Below are 25587 nucleotides of genomic sequence, written 5' to 3'. Positions count from 1 at the left end.
GTAACTGAGGATAATAATAGTACCAACCTCATAGCTGTTGAGAGGTAGCCATAAAGGAGCTATTGCACACGGAGTGCTTAGATCAGCGCTTGGCAGGTAGAAAAGGCTCAGTATGTGTTAGCTGTCATCAATCAAAACAGGGTCAAAGTAAAGGAGGGCTCCAGCTGAAGCCAGGCTGAGAGGGGTGGGCCCCCTAGACTGACTGCTTCTCCGGTGCTCCTTTTTATTCTTTATTCATTCTTTATGTTATTTAAATAATTGTTTGACAGTTCTTAAGTGGGACGGCCGAGTGATTCTAGGAGAAGACCACTGGTGGGTGAGACCTGTGTTTAAACTGGGAGCCTGCTGGAGTTTCCACGTGGCAGCTGACATTTACATTCCAGGATTATGTGTCTGAGCTCACTGAACCTTAAACTAACACAAATCCCTTTTCAACTTCTAAGCTGTGTACATACCTGTTGAAGAATCTTTTACAGATAAAAAGGAGAGGGGGAGATACTAGGTCATTTCGGCCATTTGGTGCAGACCCTTCCTTGGGGAACCTCTGGCCAGAGTGAAGGTCAGCGGAAGGGATCCTGATGGGTCCATATAGACGTGGCCGGGGCAGGCTGGCTCCATGGATGCTGCAAGAGCTGAGCATTGACTCTGGGACTCTGCAGCAGCTCCTCCTGCAAATGTCCACTGTGGTTTACTTGTGTATTTGGCATTTGATGAAAACCCATATTAAAAATGTTTGTGTTTATTTCCTGGCAATGAACATGGTAACTGGAGAGGCAGCCGTAACAGGGAACTTGAAAAGTGATGCCAACTGTGGCAGAAGCAGGAGTGACCCAAGCTTCCCAGATCCGTCACTGGTAGTTCCCTTCCTGGACAACATCACTTGAAGTAAACCTCTAACATGCCCTCAGCGGAACAAAAGCTGTGCCCTTGAACAGGCCTCACCCTTATCAGCAGGGCCACTCAAACAGACCTTGGAGGTTTTGCCGCCTCTGATCCCTCAACTCAAAAGGTGGACCAAATAGTCCTTTCCCTGAGACACACAGCGAGACACCTCTCTGGTATATATGGTGTCTTCTGCCTTGTTACATCTCCGGAGATACTTACTGCCTCTAGGAGAGGACCATGAGTAACTGACTGAATGGCAGGCCCACCTAGCTCTAACCTCAGATCACCCTGCAATCAAGCGCAGAAGCATAGATCAATTAAAGTTTATGTTTGGACTCTGAGAAATCAATCAAGGCTTGGAGCTGGTGTGTCTCCAATTCAGATGCCTTCAGGGACAAGGCAGGGAATATGAAAGTGTGGCAACAGGTACTGGCAAGAGACGGAGCTTCAGGAGCTTCAAAGTGTGCTCTGCCTCAAACATTCCTGTTAAAAGCATCTCTAAACTGCCGCGTGGGGCCTTCAGATCCCTTAGTCAGAGGCAGCAACAGAGCACCAGGAGAAACTAGAATATTATCTGGCTTCCATATAGATCTCCTGCTCTGATCCCAGAGCAGGCTGAGCCTGAAGCTAAGTGCTAGCCCCCTCCCACCCGCTGCCCCAGCAGGGAGGTGACTTCAGGCCACGATGGGATTTTGGTAACTCTCTCCTTCTAAGGTGGTGATGCCTGATTGCAATGTGTTGTGTTGGTCCCTGCCAGGCATTTTAAAAAAGGACATCTAAGGAAAGTCTAAACTTCCTTGAGCAGCTCTCATGGGAGAATTCCAGGCCTCATGAAACCATTTGAGGGAGGGGTTTTTCCCACCTCTGCCGTCATCCAACGGGATGGCAATGTGAGGGCTGGACAGGGCATTCTCTGTGGCCCTCGGAAGATCGCCCCAGGACTGTGGTGTCTCCATGTGGTTGAGGACAAGAGCAGCTGGAGAATGTGAGGTCATAGCACAGAGTTTTCATCCAGGACTCTGTATAGTTTCCCTCTTTATTTGCTTCTTGAAGCAATTTATAATGACCATCCTCCACTCTCCAAAATAATCCACTAAATTCATTTTGCTCTGAGAATCTGTGAGCAGAAGAAACTCCAGGCATCCAGGAGTGTGCTGGTTTTAGGGGGCTCTTTGTCCCTAGAATGATGAAAAGGGCCTGAGTCCAACGAGCCTCAGCAGAGCATTGTATATCCTGTCTCAGTGTGACGAGGGGAAGACATTGGATCCTCTAATCATCAAGATAGTAGCCATAGAGCAGCAACACCTATAATCATAATTGCACAGTAAAGGAGAAATTGAATCAGTTTTTTTGTTTGTTTGTTTTGGGTTTTTTTTGCGGTATGCGGGCCTCTCACTGTTGTGGCCTCTCCTGTTGCGGAGCACAGGCTCCGGACTCGCAGGCTCAGTGGCCATGGCTCACGGGCCCAGCTGCTCCGCGGCACGTGGGATCCTCCCAGACCGGGGCACGAACCCGTGTCCCCTGCATCGGCAGGCGGACTCTCAACCACTGCGCCACCAGGGAAGCCCTGAATCCGTTTTAATACACACTGCATCGTGAGGGAATACATGAATGACTGGCTATCCCACATGTATCAGTTAAGAAGTTAGCCATTTCATTGGACAAATTAAAATTAGCCTATGTTGAAAGAGCCAGATTGACTCCTTTAACCAATGTGGACTAACTCTGTTTTGGATTTACCTGGAAGATCCTTTTGGATTAAAGGAAATTCAGGTGACAGGACCTGTGAGCTTCTCTTTGAAATCCTTTAAACCTCTGCCCAATCTGTACAGACCATTCTGATGAATGTAAAAATCCATTCTTCTGAGGATAGGCAGTAGTGAAATTATCTTTGAAGGGAGATTTGCACGGATGCAGACGTCATTCAAAGGAAAATCAAGTGAAGGTTCAGAGCTGACCTATTGCCTCTGGCTGCTCTTTCCACTTTATAATTAGCAGGTTTTGGTCTTGTCTCACCTTTTCTTTCAAAACAAAGGAGTGAAGCAAGCTCCGACATCCCTGCCCCTCCCGCCAAAACATTGTGATTTCTCGGTGCGCTGGAGGAGTGACTATTAGCGGCAACACGGAGTTCACTTCTCACCGGTCTGTGCTGTGCTCTCTCAATCCCAGGCCGCGTCCAGATGCTGCCACAGGCGGTGTGTCTCCTCCACGCGCTGCTTGAGAACGGACACACCGTGTACGTGCACTGCAACGCCGGGGTGGGCCGCTCCACCGCCGCCATCTGCGGCTGGCTCCAGTACGTGCTGGGATGGAATCGCAGGAAGGTGCAGTACTTCCTCGTGGCCAAAAGGCCGGCTGTGTACATTGATGAAGACGCCTTGGCCCGGGCAGAGGAAGACTTTTATCAGAAATTTGGGAAGGTTCGGTCTTCTATATGCGATGTATAGGTGATGGATCTGCCTCCCCTCCCTCCCGGTTTCCTTACGAAGTCTGGAGTGATGCTTGTAAATGACCTAGAAACCAAGATTCTTCCTCAACTGGAAAGACGGGTCTTGGCTTCTCCCCTGACCTGCCTTCTTTAGTCTGGCACTGACTTTTGGTTACGCTTTGGTTGAGCTGTATCTTCTTTGGAATATTTTACAAAGGAAGCTGTAATTGACACACAAGAAAAGTCCACAAGCAGCTGGACTGTGCAGTGTGGTTCTGGCATCAGACAGAAAGTGAATGGGTGCAGTTCTGTGCCTGCAGGCGGCTCGGCCCCTGCAGCATGGTGGCTGCTTTGCGGTACTGTGAATGCATGACCGCCCTTGCTTGTTGCGTTGTGACTTGTCTTGCGGAAGAAAAGGTTGGGAGTTATGTAGATGGCATCACTGCGTGTGTCCATGCACACACACACACACACACACGTACACACACACACACACGTACATACATGCTCAGCTTTTCTGCTGAACTGAGATGGAATTATAAAGTAAGAGAGTTGGTCATTTGACCAAAGAAGGGAATAAGTGTGGGCGGGAGCCTAGGCTATGATAAAGTAAGAGCCTCATATGACCCAAAGTGATGACTTTCTAGATTTTTTTTTTTTTGCATTCTGCTTCATGGTTGTTAAAATGTGTTCCAAGGCCTCGCCTTCCTTCTCTACCCACAACCCTGTGTGACAGCCTCAGTAGCATTATTATCTCTATTTGTTTTAGCTGAGGCTCCGGAAGCAGAGGGAGCGTGCCCAAGGTCTCATGGCTGGTGAGGGACAAGCTGGAGTTTATCACCCGGGTTTATTTGACTCCGTTTTTTTTTCAACACAACCTGTGGTTTTGCCAGCACAAAGTTCAGTCTCTGTCAGAGGAAGGTCGATTTTTTTGCAGCAGTTTTTACAGTAAGAAATGGAACAGCGTTCTGATCAGTTGCCATAGAATTCAGGAAAGTAGTTATCCTAATTTAAACCATGGGGGCTGTCTCAAGGCCAGAGTGGCCTGAGCCATACATAGCTCACAAGAGGAGCTGTATTCCCAAAAGAGCCCCAAGTGCCAAAGTCCACAGACAGTTGTTCCACAGTTTAGGAGTGATCCACAGTTTAGGAATGATAACATAGGCGTTATCCCTCAGTTTAATACAAAACACAGTTACTGTGCCTCCAGACTATGCAACTCACTATTCTGGGTTCTATAGGAAATATAAAGATTAATAAGATGTTGTCTTCAAAATGCTCATAGCCTAGAAAAAGCCCTGTGTTCAATCAGGTGCACTGCAGGATTGAACTAGTAATGATTTGCTGGAATGCGGAAGGGGAAGTAACTTTTATTGGGTACTTCTTATGTGCTAGGTGCTTTAAATCTTATTTAATGTAATCTTCACGGTACCTTATGAGGGAGATTTTATTTTCTCCATTATACAGATGAGGAAACTAAGACCCAGAGAGATTAAATCAACTGTCCTCTATCACATGGTGAATAAATAGATGAAATAAGATACAAAACTAGATTTGTCTGACTCAAAGCCCATACTTTTTCTGTTAAACTAAAATGCTTATTTATTTTTCTCCTCCTCCTTTTCTTCCATAAACATTTATTGATAGATATGAGAGACTCTGATTTAGGAAGTATGGGGAAAAGCAGGACAAAAGGTAAGTCCCAGTGGAGTTCAGAGGAGGGAGAGGCATCTTATAACTGGGACTCAAAGGCGATGGCATTTAATTTGGGCAGAGAAGACTAGACAGTACACATGTATCCTACAGTTTTACAAAGTCAGATTTATAAGCCAGGATTAAGTAATGTGAAGTCTAGTTCTCTTGCTAAAAATAGGTAGAAATAACTATGGTATTCGAGTAACCCATAGTCATAATGTGTTATGTAAAATTTAATCTTAAAAATGGAATATTTCTAACTAATTATATAAATGTGTGTGTGTGAGAGTTTCTTGAATGTCTACGAAGTCCAGCTACGTAACCTCCACCATAGAAAGACTTTTTTGGGGTGGATTTTCCCCTTTTTTGCTTTGATAGACATAATCAGTTTAGGGCTATTGAAAATGTTTTGGAAAAACGTCTCATCCTCAGTGAATGGAATGTCCAACGTATTTCAAAATCACTTGGAACTTTTGCTAAATAAAAGCATTAAAAATGACCTCTGTGTACAGGATTTTCTTTTAAATGTTGTTAATTTAGTCTGAAATCCAGAAGAACAAACTGTGTTTCCTTATTTGTCAAAAGAGGCATTCGGTTGAGCTAAATTGTTTTTTCCTTATCGCTCTCATTAGCTGATCAAAACTGGCAGTTACAGGAAAAAAGAAAGTCAAAGGTGAGGCCACCACAGAGAAGTGAGGATGGAAAGCTCAAGGGTGTGTCAGAAAAAATCAAAGCAGATGTTGTGCCATTAGCTGCTCGTCACTGGCATTAACAAAACTTTCCAGTCACAGATTTTTCAAAGAACAACATAAGATCTCACTCAGGGTAAAGAGATGTCCCAATAAGTTTACTTTCTTTTAGACTTGAAACATTATCCTTCAATTATTTTGTGTGCTAATGTTAGGAAAAATTTAAGAAAAGAAACACTCTTTTGACCAACATTAAGGTGTGGGTGAAAACCACTTGGCTTGGCCTAAGAAATAATGATGAAAAAATGTGGTTAGGACTTTGGAACCTATAAAGAAGTAATGAAAGGAAATATCGAGGACGAACTAGCTAGGAAATGAGAACTTCCACACATGAAAGAATACTGAATAGCTAAACGTAGAGTCAGTTTGATCAAAAGTTAAAACTGAAAGTATCTTTGAAGATAATCTGTTTAATTCCTTTATTTTATAGAGGAGCAAACTAAGTCTCAGAGACCTCAAATGGGTCTTCCTGCCACAAAAAGCTTTAGTTGAGGGCGGTGGAAAGGGATGAGCTAGGTAGATAGGTCAGGAGATTTATTGCGGTATTGAGGGGTCATAGGAAAGTTCATGGGAGTGAGAGCAGACAGTATTGTTAGTGGGGAAGAGTTGGTGGGAAGATTAATGGAAACTAGAGTAAGTGGAAGAAAAGTGGCTAAAATGAGAAAAAGCAAAGGGCAGCGAAATTTCCAAAAGAAGAAAAAGCAGGTGGTTCCTTTCATAACGATACTATTGGGGGGATTGAGAAGGAAGATGTGCATGTAGAAACAGGCATTTAGGGTCAAGTTTATGTTCCCAGGATAGGGGGTCATGCTAAGTATCCATCTATAATACTTCTCTTTGGGACTAAATCACAGTAGGAAAAGGGACCAGTTTGATGTAATGTGCTGACCAAATAGAGGGGAGGGATGCACAGAGGTTTATTACCTGCTGGGAAAAAGAGAAAATCTGATAGGAGATGGGACTAAGAATAAAGTGGGAAGGACTGATGCATCTACCTCTCATTACAACAACAATAATGGCAATAATAATAAAGGGAAAAAGCAGAACAACAATAACAACTTTGTTCTTTCCTTCCCCAATTACTCCAGCACTCTTTCCCAACTCGTTTAATGGAAATATGCTTCCAGAGTCTCAGGTTCAAACCTCAGAGACATTCTTAACTCCATTCTTTCTTTCAAACATCACATTTAATCCATCAGGAAAACCTGTCACCTCTCCTGTTAAAATATCTATAGCCTGACTATGTTTTACCTCTTCCCCCAAACCACCCTAGGTAGAGCCACCATGATCTCTAGACTGGACCTCAGAAACAGCCTCCTACCTGCTCTGCCTGTGTCTTGCCTTCCCTCTCCCGCTGCCTCTACTATTCTCATACAGTGGCCAGGGTGATCCTCTAAAAATGTATGTCAGATCATATCATTCCCATGTTCAAAACCTCCAAAGTCTTGCCATGTCGCTCAAAATAAAAGCCAAAGACCTCTAAGAACTTACACAACCTGGTCCCCTGTTATGTCTCTGACCTTACCTCCTACTACTTTCCACCTCACTCTGCTCTCCCCACATTGGCCTTTTTGCTCTTTGCCTATTCCATGAAGGCTCCTATTTCAGGGCACTCGCACTTGCTCTTCTCTCTGCCTGGAATGGTCTTTTTCCAGGCGAGCACATGCCTCACTCCCATCCCTCCTCCAGGGATGCCTCTCTGGACCACCCTACTGAAAACTGCCGCACCCAATCCCAGACCTCCCTCTCCTAATTCTCTGCTTCATTTCTCTTCGTGGAACTTACTACTGGCCAGTATATCACATAATCTGCTTATTTGTTTTATTCTCTACATCCTCTCACTACAAATGTAAAAATCATAAAGGCCAAAATTTGTATTTGTTTTGTTTGGTGATGTACTTACAGTGCCTGTAATGGAGCTTGGCTTGTAGCTCAATGAGTCAAGGCCAAGAATAACTAGTAACTCTTGAGAGCATATATGGTCCATGCACTTTTCTCCAAGCACTTTACCTATACTTGGGAGCTTATTTAATCTTCCCAGCAAATCCTACGAGGTAAATATTATTATTATCCCATTTGACAGATAAGAAAGCACAAAGAAAATGTGACCTTATTCTAAGGCAAATAGGACAGTTTCACTCCTGGTTTGGTGGAGAAGCGCCTATATGAATTCTGGGCACACCACATGTATTAGTTTGTTAGGACCTTCATAAAAATGTACTACAAACTGAGTAGCTTAAACGACAGAAATGTACTGTTTTACAGTTCTGGAGGCTAGAAGTCCAAGATAATGTATCAGAGGGTTGGTTCCTTCTGAGGGAGAATCTGCTCCAGGCCTCTCACCTGGTTTCTGTGATTTGCTAGCAATCTTTGGCAGTCCTTGGTTTGTGGAAGCATCACCCCAACCTCTGCCTTCACCTCCCCATGGTATTCTCCCTATGTGTGTGTGTCTGTGTCCAAACTTCCCCTTCTTATGAGGACTGGTATAGTCACATTGGATTAGGGGCCCACCCTACTCCAGTATGACCTTGTCTTAACTAGTTACACTGCAGAGATCTTATTTCTGAATAAGGTCGTATTCTGAGGTGCTGGAGGTTAGGACTTCAACATATGAATTTTGGTGAGGATGCAGTTCAAACCATAACACTACAGAAAACAGCTTCCAGTAGACTATGGTGAATGAAAAACCAGGCAGGTTGGAGAAGAGTGGAAATGTGGAAGAAGGGATCAGAATGGACTGAGTTTCCTGTTTTTACCGGTTTAGCCTGATGTCAGACCACAGTCACAGTAAAACACTTGACAGGAAACACTCTCCTCCTTGGTTCAGGAACCCAGAGTTGAGTAAAATTAAGTATTTCCCTGGTAATAGAGATGAGTTCAGGAAAAATATGTGACTTAACACGGGCCCCTGACATACATAAAGCATTTCTGGGGGCTTCTGGGTAAAGTTTTCTCCCTCTTGAGAAAGAACTACAGGAAGAGATGCTCTTTCTTCCTTTGGCGGTTGTTTTGTATAGATATGTGATCCAGACTAGTGGAACCATCTTCCTACCAGCCTGAGAATAACACAAAAGGAGAGAAAAGAGAAGTGGTGAAGCTGGAGCTACTAGATAGGTTAACCTGAAGTCTTCCCAACTTCTTGACTTCAGTTGTGTGTGACGACTTATTTGTGTATAAACCAGAGAGCTGGGTTTTCTATTGCTCACAGCTGAAGGCATTGTATTTGGTTCATTACCGATATATAAGTTCTAGTTTTATGAAAAAAATATTTTTGTCATAACTTGTGGCATTAAAATGTATTCTGATTTCTGATGTCACTTCAACAGCTTATGGTTTAGATTTGCTGCCACTGGGATATTGCCCAATAGCAGTGTTTTCACTACCGGGCTTCAGAGGATCGTTCTTAAAAGGAAGATGGAAGCTCTTAAATGATGACCTGCAAATGAAAATGTTACAGAGAAAAGTCATTTGTGATGAATTTCTTAGACTTAGAACATTTTTCTATTTGTGATTTCCAGTTATTGTCCTTTGAGTAGTGGTTCTTACCTAGCTAACTGAAAGCCAACCCCAAATGAAAGATATTGAAAACTCACCATTTTTCTTGGCAATAAACAAATATACTCCGCAGGATTACACCTTCAGATGGTCTCCACGCCTTATGTGAGCCAGGTAATCTTAATATCTAGCCAAGTAGATGGTGAAAAATTAAACGGACTTGGGCTGATTTGAAGTTTATGACTTCATTTCCCTACCTTTAGACATAAATTATACTGAGTATAAAGTTTCTTTTTTTTAAAGAAGAAAAGAAACAAAAGAAAAAAGTAGCATGTAAAGGAAGAAGCAGTAAAAATAATGGACTTTCACAAATGGAATCATTAGCCCCTTAATATATGAATTGGATTTTCATATTTTAAAAGCAGAATTTTCAAGTAGGTAATTTAGATGAGGGAAACTTTAAAATATGATTCATATGACAATGTTCAGTGTTTCTAGTTGTATACTTACACTGTAAACTTGGACCAAGTTTTTAATCTAATAAAACTTATATTCAAAACCCTAACACAAAACACATTCAAAACTTTCCTTGGTTGAATTATTAGCTATTATTAGTATGTGAGATCATTTAGAGTTTGGTAAAAATGTATTTGTGTGTTTCATATTATTAGTCTTCTACTGAGCAGCTCTTTTATTACCTTCTAAAGATGTCCCATTAGTCTTGTTTGTTTTTCTTTGATTCCTTAGCATTAATTTAGTGTCAACATAAAATATGTGGTTAGTTTACATTATAGTAGGCATGGACTAGCTTTGGGCTCCTGTAGCTAGAGGATATAGAATATCTAAGAATATGTCCAATGGGGGAAAAGCTTTAAGCTTAAATATGATCTGGAAGTTATCATTTGGCCCAAAGGACAGAAACCCAAGAAGAAAATCCAGAGACAGCTGAAAGAATAGTCGGAGGCAGACAGAAAATGTTGGGCCATTCAAGTAACAGGCAGGATGAATTCCTGTACTATAGCTGTATCAGGCATTATACCAATATTACTAAAGGAGTACTACTTAGCATTCAGTGGATAAGATTGTTATCATTTAAAACCTGAACTATAAATAATTAGTATTAAATGATCTCGCCTAGCATCAAAGTGGTATGGATTACAAAAAAGAAATTCAGAAGAAACTGGACAGTGAAAGAGTAAAGAGCTGGACCTAGCACAGAACAGAACAGATAATTGTCATTGTCACACCTATCAAGGCTTTCATCAATTTCTAGTGAGAGAAAACTCAGAACTCACTGAATAAAATTTAGTTTGCTGTATATAATTATTTAAGAAATTAGAATATATTTTTCATTTAATAGAGATCCTTATTGTTGCTTTCTTAAAGTTAAACGACAAATCCAAAGATGGATTCATGGTCCAGATAATTGCAGTGAAGATTTTGTACCAACTGTGGACAAACAAGATAAGTATCCTCCATTTCTTATAGAATGGTATTCAAACAAAGTTTACGTCTGCCCAGCACCTCACGTGCTTTGGGGACTTAAGCCATTTCTGTTTATTATGATTACTGATATATTTGAACTTGTTTCTATTGTTTAGTTTTTATTTCAAAATCTTTCTGCTTTTTCTATGCCTTATTTTCTCCTTTCTTGCTTTTAGTTTTGACTTTATTTCCTCTTCCTTAAAGGAAAGAACATTAATGTTGACCTACAGCCACTTGTGTTTATCCCTCCTTCCTGTTGACATTATTACAATTATAATTATGAATTGTTTTAGATATACTTTCTTTTTTCCTTTTTATATTCCTCTTTTTTAATTGTTAGGGAGGGCAAAGCAAATGTTGGTGAGGACGTACTCTTTATCGCCAGACTTCTAATTACCACCCCATCTCATTTTTGCCTTTCTATATCTCCCAACTTCCATTATATTTGAGAACTTTAAGCTCAGTGAGTCTCAAGGTTCCAATGAGCACATTATTGCCCATCTTCCTGCAGTACAACATCTCCTCATTCGGTGATGAAGTGTCTTATCTGCTGGTCATCCTTCTTAACTTTTCTATTCATTGTTGTAGGTGGATTTCTATCCTCAAATTTTATGTTGTAATTTCCATTCAGATATCTGGAGGGATAGCATGTTTGCCATTTTAAATCAGAATTTTCTCAATCATCATCTATACCAGTGACACCCAAGTCTCAATTCTAAAGCTCTTTCTTGAGTGCCAGGCCCATATATCAATTTTTTTTTCTGAACATTTTTATTTGGACATCTCCCAGGATAGCTTTCAAATTCAACATGCCACAAAATGAAGTTTTCTTTCTTTTGCTGAACTTCCCACATTTTCTCCTTTGGGCAAACAGTGACAACATCTTCCCCCCAGTTGCTCAAGTCAGAAGATTGAATGTCATTTTTGCCGTTTTCCTCCCATTCACCATCCCTCTAATCACTCAGCAAGTTCTTTCACTTATACCTCCTAAATATCTCGTAAGTGTGTCCACTCCCAATTATCAGCTCTGCTATAGATTATTAAAACATTTTGAGTTATCTTCCTACTGTTATTCTTACCCCTTTCCAGACCATTCTTTATGTGGCTACCGGAGAAACCCTTCTAAAATTCAAATATGATACTGTCTCTTCCTTGCTCAGCGTTTCTCAATGTCTCCTCATCGGTCTAGGGAAAAAGTTAAAAAGTTCTTATTCGGACATATAAGGCCTCTTATGATCCAGACCATGTCTTTCTCTCCAGTCTCTCTTGTCACTCGTGTAACTATCCTCCAAGAGTACGCTCCAGTCACAGTGAATTACTGCAATGTTCTATGAACTTTTTTACCCTCTGGTTTTTGCACATACTCTTTCCTCTGCCTGGAACCCTCTTCCCTCCCATCTATGTCTGGCCTATCCTTTGTTCTCCAGGGTCACCGTCTCTGAGATGTCTTCGTGGGTCCTCAAGGTTGCTCCTCCCAGGCATTTTCATAGGACCCACGTTTGCTGCTCTTCAAGCACTTAACACACTGCACTCTAACATCTTTAGGTAGGAATTGTAAATAGTGTTTAGCAACACAGGCTTTTGCACATTCTCAGATATCATTTAAGCCAAATACTTCTTTGGCTCCTGTGTTCAGATCTGATGTATATTTTAACCTAAGAGAAATACGAAGAAAACATTTCAGAATAACTTTTTTTCATGTAAGGTAATGATTGGGTAATTTATTGAAAAGTACTATCAGAGGCTTCCTTTTGTTGCATTTTGCTTAATATCCATTTCTATATATACCACTAGTGTTTAATGGTATTAAATCATAACAAATATATATCAGCAGCGGAAAGCCATGATTCTATAAAATTTTATATTGCATTTTCAACCCAATCTCTTGCTGAAAATTGCATTTATTCAATCCCCCTTTGGTTTGCCATCATAGGCTAATACTGATGGCATTCAAAAAAGAACAGCCTTGTGAAATACATTGCTAAGTGTACTAAGAATATAATTGGTTGTATTGCACTGCACAGTATTCTCACAGTGAGTGATCTCATGGAAGAAATTTCCTTCTGGCCAAGGAATTAGGCACAGTTCTTGTTTTCTTGAGCAATAAAAAATACTTCATGCAAGTGTGAAGCTTACAAATAACTGTTTTCCTCTTCTCAGTAACAATTAGGATTATGTAGTACAAATTTCTTGAACTAAATTTACTCCATGGTCTACCATGTTTTTCTACTCATTTTTACTCCATTGCCTTATCTTTCTTACTTAAAATTTTATTTTCATTTTGCTATATGGTTTGATTCATTATAAGTGTCATATTTAATTCCTTTTGGAGAAAGAGGTATAAATAAATACACACATAAAATAGTTGCCATGTTAAAACACTTGCTCAATAAAGAATGAATATGAATACTATTTGTGTAAATGTCAAAAAGTGGTGAAATGTCATGAAATGTCATATATGTTTCAGGATAAAATTCCATATTTTGGAAATGAAGATACTCTAAAAATAGCATCATCCTTTATACTTTGCCTCATGGACACAAATATCAGATGATTGTCTCAAACCCACAGATTGTCTTCCTGCCTATGTGTTGATTTGATTGATAGGTGCATTCTTATGATTAAGCAAGGATGAGCTAGAATTCAGGTCATCATCATAAGTTTCCTGTATGTCTAAAACTTTACAGAGGGAGGGATGTGTTTTTGTGTTTTTCTTTTCTTTTTCTGATTAATCCAACAAATTGCCTCATCTCCATAATTTCACTTATAATCAATGGAGTAAATAATCAGATGTGAACACCTGTTCTTCCTCTATACATTCTGTTGAGCATAGAAACAGCTGCAGCAACTTGCCTTATCAGGACCGGGTGGGGTAACGCCAGGCTTTCCAGGCAGGGTGGGCTGGGAACTACTCTCAGCCTCGGCTCTGAATTAATTCCCCTACCTGGGCGGTAGCACCAGAACCCTCCACGTGGTTCGGGCTTTTCTCGGGACGCTGTCAGCTCCGCCTACCCACCTCTCAGCTCCAGCGCTGTTGGCTGCACAGCTTCCAGGTGTCTGCTCCTTTGGTGAGATGGAGCCGGGAGACGCCTGCCTCAGCTCTTTGCCTGGGTGGGCAAGTCAGGCTCTAAGGTCAGCAGAAATCCTCGTTTGAGGGTCCCACCGAGTTCCCTGGTCAGAGTGCTGCAGCTGAGCGGAGTGGCTGCTTGGGAATACTGCTCAGGTGCTGCAGAAAGCCTTCTTGGAATCTAACATGTTATCACTTTGGGACCATTGGCCAGCTGCTCCTGACTTGGCTACATGAAGCCTCAGACTGTCCCAGTCTCTGAACTGAAGAGAACCAACACTATTAGCATATCTCTCACCACCATAAATGCAAGCTTTGTCCTGTGACACATGTACCTTCAGCTGACTTTCAAAAGCCTGCTATTTTGGAGGTCATAATTTTGACTGATGGGCCTATAATTAGTATTTCAGGGAAGAGTATCAGGAGGACATCTACAAATCCCAGGCTGGCATGTGCAAGTTCTGAGGAATGGTGGAGTAATCCAATGTATCTGGGTGACCTTTGGAGATAGCTGAGACAGAGCTACAACAGGGCAGTGGCTAACACACAACTCGGAGCCCATCTTCTCCAGCCGTGTGGCTGACAGGGTCATGTTGCTCCGGCCAGCCAGGCCTGAGCCTCTGAGGTGGGAGAGCCGAATTCAGGACATTGGACCACCAGAGAACTCCTGGCCCTATGTAATATCAATTGGCGAGAGCTCTCCCAGAGATCTCCATCTCAACGCGAAGACCCAGCTCCACTCAACGACCAACAAGCTATAGTGTTGGACACTCTATGCCAAACAACTAGTGAGACAGGAACACAACACCACCCATTAGCAGAGAGGCTGCATAAAATCATACTAAGTTCACAGACACCCCAAAACACACCACCGGACACGGTCCTGCCCACCAGAAAGACAAGATCCAGCCTCATCCACCAGAGCACAGGCACCAGTCCCCTCCACCAGGAAGCCTATACAACCCACTGAACCAAACTTAGCCACTGGGGGCACACACCAAAAACAACAGGAACTATGAACCTGCAGCCTGCAAAACGAAACCCCAAACACATTAAGTTAAGCAAAATGAGAAGACAGAGAAATACACAGTAGATGAAGGAGCATGGTAAAAACCCACCAGACCAAAACAAATGAAGAGGAAGTAGGTAGTCTCCCTGAAAAAGAATTCAGAGTAATGATAGTAAAGATGATCCAAAATCTTGAAAATAGAATGGAGAAAATACAAGAAACGTTTAACAAGGACCTAGAAGAACTAAAGAGCAAACAGACAATGATGAACAACATAATAAATGAAATTAAAAATTCTCTGGAAGGAACCAACAGGAGAATAACTGAGGCAGAAGAGGGATAAGTGACCTGGAAGATAAAATAGTGGAAATAACTGCTGCAGAGCAGAATAAAGAAAAAAGAATGAAAAGAATTGAGGACAGTCTCACAGACCTCTGGGACAACATAAAATGCACCAACATCCTAATTATAGGGGTCCCAGAAGAAGAAGAGAAAAAGAGAGTGAGAAAATATTTGAAGAGATTAGAGTTGAAAACTTCCCTAATATGGGAAAGGAAATAGTCAATCAAGTCCAGGAAGCACAGAGAGTCGCATACAGGATAAATCCAAGGAGAAACACACCAAGACACATATTAATCAAACTATCAAAAATTAAATACAAAGAAAAAATATTAAAAGCAGCAAGAGAAAAAAAAATAACATACAAGGGAATCCCCATGAAATTAACAGCTGATCTTTCAGCAGAAACTCTGCAAGCCAGAAGGGAGTGGCAGGACATATTTAAAGTGAGGAAAGGGAAAAACCTACAACCAAGATTGCTCTACCCAGCAAGGATCTCATTCAAATTTGACAGAGAAATTAAAACCTTTACAGACAAGCAAAAGCTTAGAGAATTCAGCACCACCAAATGAGCTTTACAACAAATGCTAAAGGAACTTCTCTAGGCAGGAAACAAAAGAGAAGGAAAAGACCAACAATAACAATTAAGGCCTACAATTAAGAAAATGGTAATAGGAACATACATATCAATAATTACCTTAAATGTAAATGGATTAAATTCTCCAACCAAAAGACATAGGCTTGCTGAATGGATACAAAAACAAGACCCATGTATATGCAGTATACAAGAGACCCACTTCAGACCAAGGGACACATACAGATGGAAAGTGAGAGGCTGGAAAAAGATATCCCATGCAAATTGAAATCAAAAGAAAATTAGGGTAGCAATTCTCATATCAGACAAAACAGATTTTAAAATAAACACTATTACAAGAGACAAAGAAGGGCACTACGTAATGATCAAGGGCTCAAACCAAGAAGAAGATCTAACAATTGTTAATATTTATGCACCCAACATAGGAGTATCTCAATGCTAAAAGCCATAAAAGGGGAAATCGACAGTAACACAATCGTTGTAGGGGACTTTAACACCCCACTTTCACCAATGGACAGATCATCCAAAATGAAAATAAATAAGGAAACACAAGCTTTAAATGACACATTAAACAAGATGGACTTAATTGATATTTATAGGACATTCCATACAAAAACAACAGAATACACTTTCTTTTCAAGTGCTCATAGAACATTCTCCAGGATAGATCATATCTTGGGTCACAAATCAAGCCTTGGTAAATTTAAGAAAATTGAAATTGTATCAGGTATCTTTTCCAACCACAACACTATAAGTCTAGATGTCAGTTACACGAAAAAACTGTAAAAAATACAAACACATGGAGGCTAAACAATACACTACTAAATAACCAAGAGATCACTAAGGAAATCAGGAGGAAATCAAAAAATACCTAGAAACATATGACAATGAAAACACAATGACCCAAAACCTATGGGATGCAGCAAAAGCAGTTCTAAGAGGGATGGTTATAGCAATACAGTCCTACCTCAAGAAACAAGAGAAATCTCAAATAAACAACCTAACCTTATACCTAAAGCAATTACAGAAAGAAGAACAGAAAAACCCCAAAGTTAGCAGAAGGAAAGAAATCATAAAGATCATATCAGAAATAAATGAAAAAGAAATGAAGGAAACAATAGCAAAGATCAATAAAACTAAAAGCTGGTTCTTTGAGAAGATAACTAAAATTGATAAACCATTAGGCAGACTCATCAAGAAAAAAAGGGAGAAGACTCAAATCAATAGAATTAGAAATGAAAAAGGAGAAGTAACAACTGACACTGAAGAAATACAAAGGATCATGAGAGATTATTACAAGCAACTCTATGCCAGTAAAATGGACAACCTTGAAGAAATGGACGAATTCTTAGAAAAACACAACCTTCTGAGGCTGAACCAGGAGAAATAGAAAATATAAACAGACCAGTCACAAGCACTGAAATTGAAACTGTGATTAAAAATCTTCCAACTAACAAAAGCCCAGGACCAGATGGCTTCACAGGCGAATTCTTAGAAACATTTAGAGAAGAGCTAACACCTATCCTTCTCAAACTCTTCCAAAATAAAGCAGAGGGAGGAACACTCCCAAACTCATTCTACGAGGCCACCATTACCCTGATACCAAAACCAGACAAAGATGTCACAAAAAAAGAAAACTATAGGCCAATATCACTGATGAACATAGATGCAAAAATCCTTAACAAAATACTAGCAAACAGAATCCAACAGCACATTAAAAGGATCATACTCCCTGATCAACTGGGGTTTATCCCAAGAATGCAAGGATTCTTCAGTACGTGCAAATCAATCAATGAAATAAACCATATTAACAAATTGAAGGAGAAAAACCATATGGTCATCTCAATAGATGCAGAAAAAGCTTTCAACAAAATTCAACACTGATTTATGATAGAAACCCACCAGAAAGTAGGCATAGAGGGAACTTACCTCAACATAATAAAGGCCATATATGACAAACCCACAGCCAACATTGTTCTCAGTGGTGAAAAACTGAAACCTTTTCCACTAAGATCAGGAACAAGACAAGATTGCCCACTCTCACCACTATTATTCAACATAGTTTTGGAAGTTTTAACCACAGCAATCAGAGAAGAAAAAGAAATAAAAGGAATCCAAATTGGAAAAGAAGAAGTAAAACTGTCACTGTTTGCAGGTGACATGGTACTATACTTAGAGAATCCTAAAGATGCTACCAGAAAACTTCTAGAGCTAATCAATGAATTTGCTAAAGTTGCAGGATACAAAATTAATGCAGAGAAATCTCTTGCATTCCTATACACTAATGATGAAAAATCTGAAAGAGAAATTAAGGAAACACTCCTATTTACCATTGCAACAACAAAGAATAAAATACCTAGGAATAAACCTACCTAAGGAGGCAAAAGACCTGTATGCAGAAAAGTATAAGACACTGATGAAAGAAATTAAAGATGATACCAACAGATGGAGAGATATACCATGTTCTTGGATTGGAAGAATCAACATTGTGAAAATGACTCTACTACCCAAAGCAAAATACAGATTCAGTGCAATACCTATCAAACTACCAATGACATTTTTCACAGAACTAGAAAAAACTAGATCTCTTTGAACTAGTAATTTGTATGCAAACACAAAAGCCCCCAAATAGCCAAAGCAATCTTGAGAAAGAAAAGCAGAGCTGGAGGAATCAGGCTCCATGACTTCAGACTGTACTACAAAGCTACAGTAATCAAGACAGTATGGTACTGGCACAAAAACAGAAATATAGATCAATGGAACAGGATAGAAAGCCCAGAGATAAACCCACGCACATATGGTCACCTTATATTTGATAAAGGAGACAAGAATATACAATAGAGAAAAGACAGCCTCTTCCATAAGTGGTGCTGAGAAAACTGGACAGCTACATGTAAAAGAATGAAATTAGAATATTCCCTAACACCATACACAAAAATAAACTCAAAATGGATTAAAGACCTAAATGTAAGGCCAGACACTATAAAACTCTTAGAGGAAAACATAGGCAGAACACTCTATGACATAAATCACAGCAAGATCCTTTTTGACCCACCTCCTAGAGGAATGGAAATAAAAATAAACAAATGGGACCTAATGAAACTTAAAAGCTTTTGCACAGCAAAGGAGACCATAAACAAGATGAAAAGACAACCCTCAGAATGGGAGAAAATATTTGCAAACGAAGCAACTAAAAGGATTAATCTCCAAAATATACAAGCAGCTCATGCAGCTCAATACCAAAAAGACAAACAACCCAGTCCAAAAATGGGCAGAAGACCTAAGTACACATTTCTCCAAAGAAGACATACAGATGGCCAAGAGGCACATGAAAAGTTGCTCAACATCACCAATTGTTAGAGAAATGCAAATCAAAACTACAATGAGGTATCACCTCACACCAGTTAGAATGGGCATCATCAGAAAATCTACAAACAATAAATGCTGGAGAGGGTGTGGAGAAAAGGGAACCCTCTTGCACTGTTAGTGGGAATGTAAACTGATACAGCCACTATGGAAAACAGTATGGAGGTTCCTTAAAAAACTAAAAATAGAGCTACCACATGACCCAGCAATCCCACTACTGGGCATATACCCATAGAAAACCATAATTCAAAAAGAGTCATGTACCAAGATGTTCATTGCAGCACTATTTACAATAGCCAGGACATGGAAGCAACCTAAGTGTCCTTTGACAGATGAATGGATAAAGAAGATGTGGCACATATATACAATGGAATATTACTCAGCCATAAAAAGAAACGAAATTGAGTTATTTGTACCGAGGTGGATAGAGTCCAACTCACTAGAGTCTGTCATACAGAGTGAAGTATGTCAGAAAGAGAAAAATACCGTATGCTAACACGTATATATGGAATCTAAAAAAAAAAAAAAAAAAGGTTCTGAAGAACCTAAGGGCAGGACAGGAGTAAAGATGCAGACATGGAGAGTGGACTTGAGGACACAGGGAGGGGGAAGGGTGGGCTGGGACCAGGTGAGAGAGTGGCATGGACATATATACCCTACCAAATATAGAATGGGTGGCTGGTGGGAGGCAGCTGCATAGCACAGGGAGATCAGCTTGGTGCTTTGTGACCACCTAGAGGAGTGGGATAGGGAGATGTAAGAGGGAGGGGATATGGGGATATATATATATGTATAGCTGACTCACTTTGTTATACAGCAGAAACTAACACACCATTGTAGAGCAATTATACTCCAATAAAGATGTTGAAGAAAAGAAGAAAACAGCTGCAGCCCCCTGAAAGTCATAAATAAAACTCACAACTAAAAGATTAGGCTAACCTAATGCCACTCTCTCACTTTGTCCCAGCTTACCTTCCCCCTCCCCGTATCCTCAAACCCAGAGATCTTTTTGAACTAGTAAATTCATGTGTTTTTTTTTTGCGGTACGCGGGCCTCTCACTGTTGTGGCCTCTCCCGTTGCGGAGCACAGGCTCCGGACGCGCAGGCTCAGCGGCCATGGTTCACGGGCCTATCCGCTCCGCGGCATGTGGCATCTTCCCGGACCGGGGCACGAACCCGTGTCCCCTGCATCGGCAGGCGGACTCTCAACCACTGCGCCACCAGGGAAGGCCCGTAAATTCATCTTTTTGAACAATCATGTAAATGCTTACTATTTTCAGGCACCATTTTGGACTTTCACTTAATACTCACAATGGCTTTGTTAAACGGATGTAATTATCAAAATATATAGGAAAGAGCTTAGGACAATTCACTTGGAGAAAAGAAGACTGTGGAAAGAAATAACACTTGAAATATTTGAAGAATTGACATATAAATAAGGCAAGTACCTTGCACTTGCTGCTCCAGAGGGCAGAAGAAAGATTCATGGCTGTGTTATAAGGTAGTAGGTTTTGGCTTCCTTTAAGGAAGAACTTTCTAAACAGAATTGGAAAATGGTAAAACGGATTGCTTTGTGAGATAATGAGCTTCCTGCCACTAAATGATTTTAAACCAGAAGTTGAAAAACCCCCTCTACAAATGTTTTAAAGAGGGTCGGTTCCTGGATGGAAGACTTGATCCTATGACCACTGAGGTCCTTTCCAAAGTTAACCATCTATGCTTCTAATTAGTGATTTATGTCAACTTTCAATTTCCTCTTTTCCCCTGAACATTAAAAAGCTACAAATTGGCATTTACCAAGGCAACCAAAGGACCTGAGAGGACAGTAAAAATGTTCTACAGTGCTCAGAGAGAAAACTGAACACTTAACTGGCTCTTGCCCCTTCCTAGTGACGTTGTAGAAGATAGGGTAAAGGAATGAATGAATAATGAATGAATGAATGAATGTACAGATAAAAAATAAGTAAGTGTAAACCTTCTGAAGCTATGCAGGGGTCCACATTATGTGTGTAGGGAACACTGGAATAACATATCTGGGGCCAGATGGAATGAGCTGTGGATAGATTCTCCAATGAGAAGAACTTTAAAGGAAAAAGAGGGTCATAGCCTGCAAGAGAGGAGAGGCCATCTTTGCCACAAGAATAAACCCCTGAAATCATTTAGAGTTCATGTAATTGTCTTGATTGAGTATCATCATTATCTTCTCCACGCATTTTCCACGTAAAATTTTTATTCGGAATTCATGAAAATTTCACTTTAAAACATCTCTGACAAAAATCCAGTCTGGTGTCAGCAAAGCAAATTTAAATTTGATCATTCCTGGACACAATTCTAGTTTATTGGCTGACAGTTCTATGTTATATTAGGTATACTGACTGGTCAAGTCTTGCTCACCTGTTCATTTGGTATTTTAACTTTGAGCTAAGCAATATATCAGATCAATTAATTGACTCAGAACACTACTCAAGGCAAGTGTATTAGACATGCCAGGATTTTACTAATTACCTAGTCTTGTGGCTAACCACCATCCCCTCCCTGTCCCTGGGAGAACTTGCTTCCTTTTACTGTTTCATAGGATGAGAGCTGTTTGCTGAGACGGTGTCTTAGCCAAGTAAAGAGAAGAATACTTGTGAGTATAATCACATTTCTCAAATAAATAATCTCCTGAGTAGTTTTCTCCCTATTTTCCCCGCTGTTTATTTTTTTCCCTTTAATATAATTTACTGCCTATTCTGTTAAAGCAATTAGATATTTGTGTTAATTAGATATTTGTTGTCTGTGCTGAAGTGGAGGTACTTAGCTCAGGATGGGAGCTGGCTCTCAGATGCTCACTCTGAGAGTAACTTTTAGTTTTGCTCTTTTCTTCATGGCACACTTGCATGTATTTCTTCAGCACTGTGTTATGGCTCTCTGAAAATACATCAAACTTAAATGGGCCCTCAAAGCAGCACTTCTTCTGTACTGTCTGTTGTTTAAAAATGTGTTGCTTATACTACTTTCTTTAGTACCACGGGAGAAGAGAGATGACCAACTAGGGAGGTATTGTGAACATTTCCTCTTATTTTCCACAATTCAACTGTTTATGAAGTGATACATGTGAAACAAATGTAAGGAATAACAAAGATATTTTTATATGAGTAAGTGCAGAAAGCAGGAGTCATTTTACCAAAGAAAAACAATGTGGAAAGGGCATTAATGAAATAGCTTCTTAAGTTTAATTCTGATACTGTTTTCTAGCTTTGGAAGGTGTATGTATGTGCACGCATACTTCAGTCTGTGTGTACATAAAACTATCTTTGAGGGCTTCCCTGGTGGCGCAGTGGTTGAGAGTCCGCCTGCCGATGCAGGGTACGCGGGTTCGTGCCCCGGTCCGGGAAGATCCCACATGCTGCGGAGCGGCTGGGCCCGTGAGCCATGGCCGCTGAGGCTGCGCGTCCGGAGCCTGTGCTCCACAACGGGAGAGGCCACAACAGTGAGAGGCCCGCGTAACGCAAAAAAAAAAAATCTATCTTTGAATCCTAGGTTCTGTCTTCCCCCTACACAGGCCAGATGCCTAACTACTGGGTAACTGATAGAGACAAAGGGTTAAGAAAAGGAGAGAAGCAGCAGCGAGTTTAGATAGTAAGTGCTGACCTCACATGGTATCAAGAACTTTGAAGTACAAATGTAATTTTCCTTTTGCCTGCTCACACTCTTGATTTACATTTCGCTGAACATAGGATGAGTTGCGATGGAGATCCCATGTCAGCTGAAGATTCAAGAACAATGTTATGTTTTCCTTCAAATCCTCTGTTCCACCCTGCTGTCAATCAAAGCAGCTGTGTCATCATCATCTCTTTCCCATTTCAAGCCACAAACTAGTGTCATTTCACCTCCTCTGCATTCTGCATTCTGTTCATGCATTTTATTGCTAAACTAAACTTTATTCTGCTTCATGCTTTTCCCTCGTATCTGTCCCACATTTTTACCACCTGTCCCGAGTACTTTTCATTTTGTGTCTTGATCAATTTTAGTCTCCTTCTGGACTCTCTGCCTACAGCTGTCCTGCACTTCTCACTGTCATCCTGTGGTCAGCATGGTTTTCTTCATCCATCTCTTAGCCCCTTGAAGTTCTTCCTAAAATGCTCTTGCTTATCTCCCCCCAAAGCCTGATAGTGTCTTGTCACTGATTATGTTCTTGAGAACTCTAAGATCCACATACTGAGCTTCACAGCTCGTCAGGGACAAGCCTTGAACTTCATTTCCTTAGTTTCTATTCTTTGGTTCATGAGTCTTTAATCATGTTAGACAAAATTGTCTCAAACTCCCATGATACAGTCATTCCAGTCCAAATGCCAAGTCTTTAAGATAACAGCCTTGTAAGCCTGGATAAGGTTCTTTTCTTTCAAATCCACCCAATTGTGTCTCTCCTCTCTTAAACTGTCACTGCTCTTCCATGAAGCCATTAACCAGAGGGGATCTGTACTTTTCTTTGTGAAATGCAGAATTCCCAGGGACTTCCACGGGCATCTCCACATCCCTTCCCATTTACCTTTGACCTGTTTCTAATGTCAGCACAGCACATCTGTAGACGATGTTCTTAATTGGTTATTTCAGAGTTTGGTACAGGCCGTTCTATTGCAGGATGTGTGTACATGTGCACATGTGTGGGTCTGCAGGTTTTTGAGAGGACTCAGTTGATGAACTCACGTACCTAGCAAAGCATCATGTGTCTATAAGTGCAAATTGATTCTTGGGGATGATAGTGAAAACAATACCAAGATATCTCCTCGGCTGACGCTAGACACAATAGTAACAGTAATGGCTTTAAATGAACAGGGCTCGTAACAATTCTTTGAGGTAGTTGCTACGATTGTTCTCATTTGCTGATGAGGAAGCTGAGGCACAGAGAGGTTAATACCTTCTGTAAGGTAAAACAGCTTGAAAGTGTTAGAGGCAGAATTAAAATCAGGCTTTTTGATACCACAAACCCCGCTCTTAATCACTATGCCACATTGCCATTATAGCTGATTAATTTTTAAATTTGTATTGAAGACAACTCAAACTGTACACATGGTTTTTTAAATAGAAAAATAACATTTAAAATCGTTAATAAAAAACTATGAAGCAAATATTTATGTCTTGGCATAGCTCAAATGGATTCTGGTTTGTAATTTAGAAATGCTTTCTGCATAAAAGTTTAATATAATATAAAAATATTTAAACATGAGAAATTAACATCAAATGTAAACACATGCTTTAAAAAGCATATATATTTTTTATTTATACCAGGGTATTGAGTATTATTTTTTCTACATATAAGAAGTGCACCAGTGGGGAAAAAGAATGACGATGTCTAAAAAATAAAATAAATTACACAGTTAAGAAATGAAAAATTAAAGTATACATGTGTGCTGCCTCCAGAAGTTCATGCAGGGCACAGAAATAGCTGAGAAGGGGACACAAGAACCATAAACAATTGGGTTTCTATTCATGTAGAGTCAAGCTTTTCTACTTTTGTTCCTGGATTTGATTTTCATTTTCTTCTTTTTCTCTTTGGTGGTTATGAAATTGAATAAGAATTTAGATGATTGCTAAAGGAATAATCAATTGGCAGAAGTAAATTTCCATAGCTAGTCACCTGGTTTGAGAAGTATCCCATGGGATAAAAAGCTGTATGATGAATAGTTAGGGTTATCTATGAATCTAAGGTGTGATGAAAGTTTGCTGTAGTTTTTTTTTTTTTCACAATTTCTTCCTAACCATATTAAATATGCTGTCGTTTGATGTATCACTTTCTGAGTTATTTCTTCTGAATCTGAAAGCATATTTTTTGTTTCTTTTTGACCATGGAGTTTTTAATTTTAAATCTTTTTAATTTTAATGTACATAAATGGTAAATTACAGTATACAAATTTGATGCCAAGGTTACCACTCCCTTCTTGTATCTGGAAAGCCAGCATTATTAGTAAGCAATGTGTCTTTCTCTGACTGAGAACACTCTCTTTTGAGTGTCAGTTTTCCTGAATTACAGTGATGTTGGTTTACCTCTGAGCCATATATAGGAGGCATATATATTCCTTTTTGACACTTGCAGTCTGCATAATCATACTCTTACCTTTCACTGTGGCTGAACTTCAGAATGAAGAATTCCTATTTAGCATCCCAGCTTCAGAGAAGAGGCTAATGGAAGAGCCTGAGCTTATGAAGCATACATGTCCTAGTACAGGGCCAGTTACTGGGGGTTGGTGATATCAAAAGTTAGAGTAGTGCCCAAACTGTTCAGAGTATGTTTTTCTATGTTTCTATAAAAGATTAAAAAAATACTTTTAAATACTCAAGTGAGAACATGCTAAACCAAAGAGTATTTTACTTACTATGTATGGCATTTTGGTATAATTGTTATAACTTGTGAATAACTGCTGCTGCTGTTGTTGTTGCTGTTAGAAATACTGAATGGTCTCTCAAAGGAAGGTGAACTCCAGGTTGGCACTC

General features: G+C 40.2%; 1 protein-coding gene across 4 annotated transcripts in view; it reads left to right on the top strand.

The window, feature by feature from the left end:
• The window catches only part of EPM2A (EPM2A glucan phosphatase, laforin), a 127210-nt gene extending 102373 nt beyond the window's left edge, over positions 1 to 24837 (top strand). For 3 of the 4 annotated variants that reach the window (XM_030760301.2, XM_022558554.3, XM_089922098.1), the window contains exon 4: positions 3055 to 10731. In XM_030760301.2, the coding sequence (XP_030616161.2) occupies positions 3055 to 3332 (278 nt within the window). In that variant the 3' untranslated portion in view covers positions 3333 to 10731. Of the gene's footprint in view, positions 1 to 3054 lie in introns of all 4 variants that reach the window. The other variant, XM_089922097.1, reaches the window with a different exon arrangement.
• The last annotated feature ends 750 nt before the right edge of the window (positions 24838 to 25587 follow it).

This window comes from Delphinapterus leucas, chromosome 12 (genome assembly GCF_059928025.1).
Source record: "Delphinapterus leucas isolate spDelLeu-1000000601 "Yukka" chromosome 12, BTC_Dleu_Yukka2, whole genome shotgun sequence".
Taxonomy (NCBI): domain Eukaryota; kingdom Metazoa; phylum Chordata; class Mammalia; order Artiodactyla; family Monodontidae; genus Delphinapterus; species Delphinapterus leucas.
This window is presented reverse-complemented; position numbering and strand designations above follow the sequence as displayed.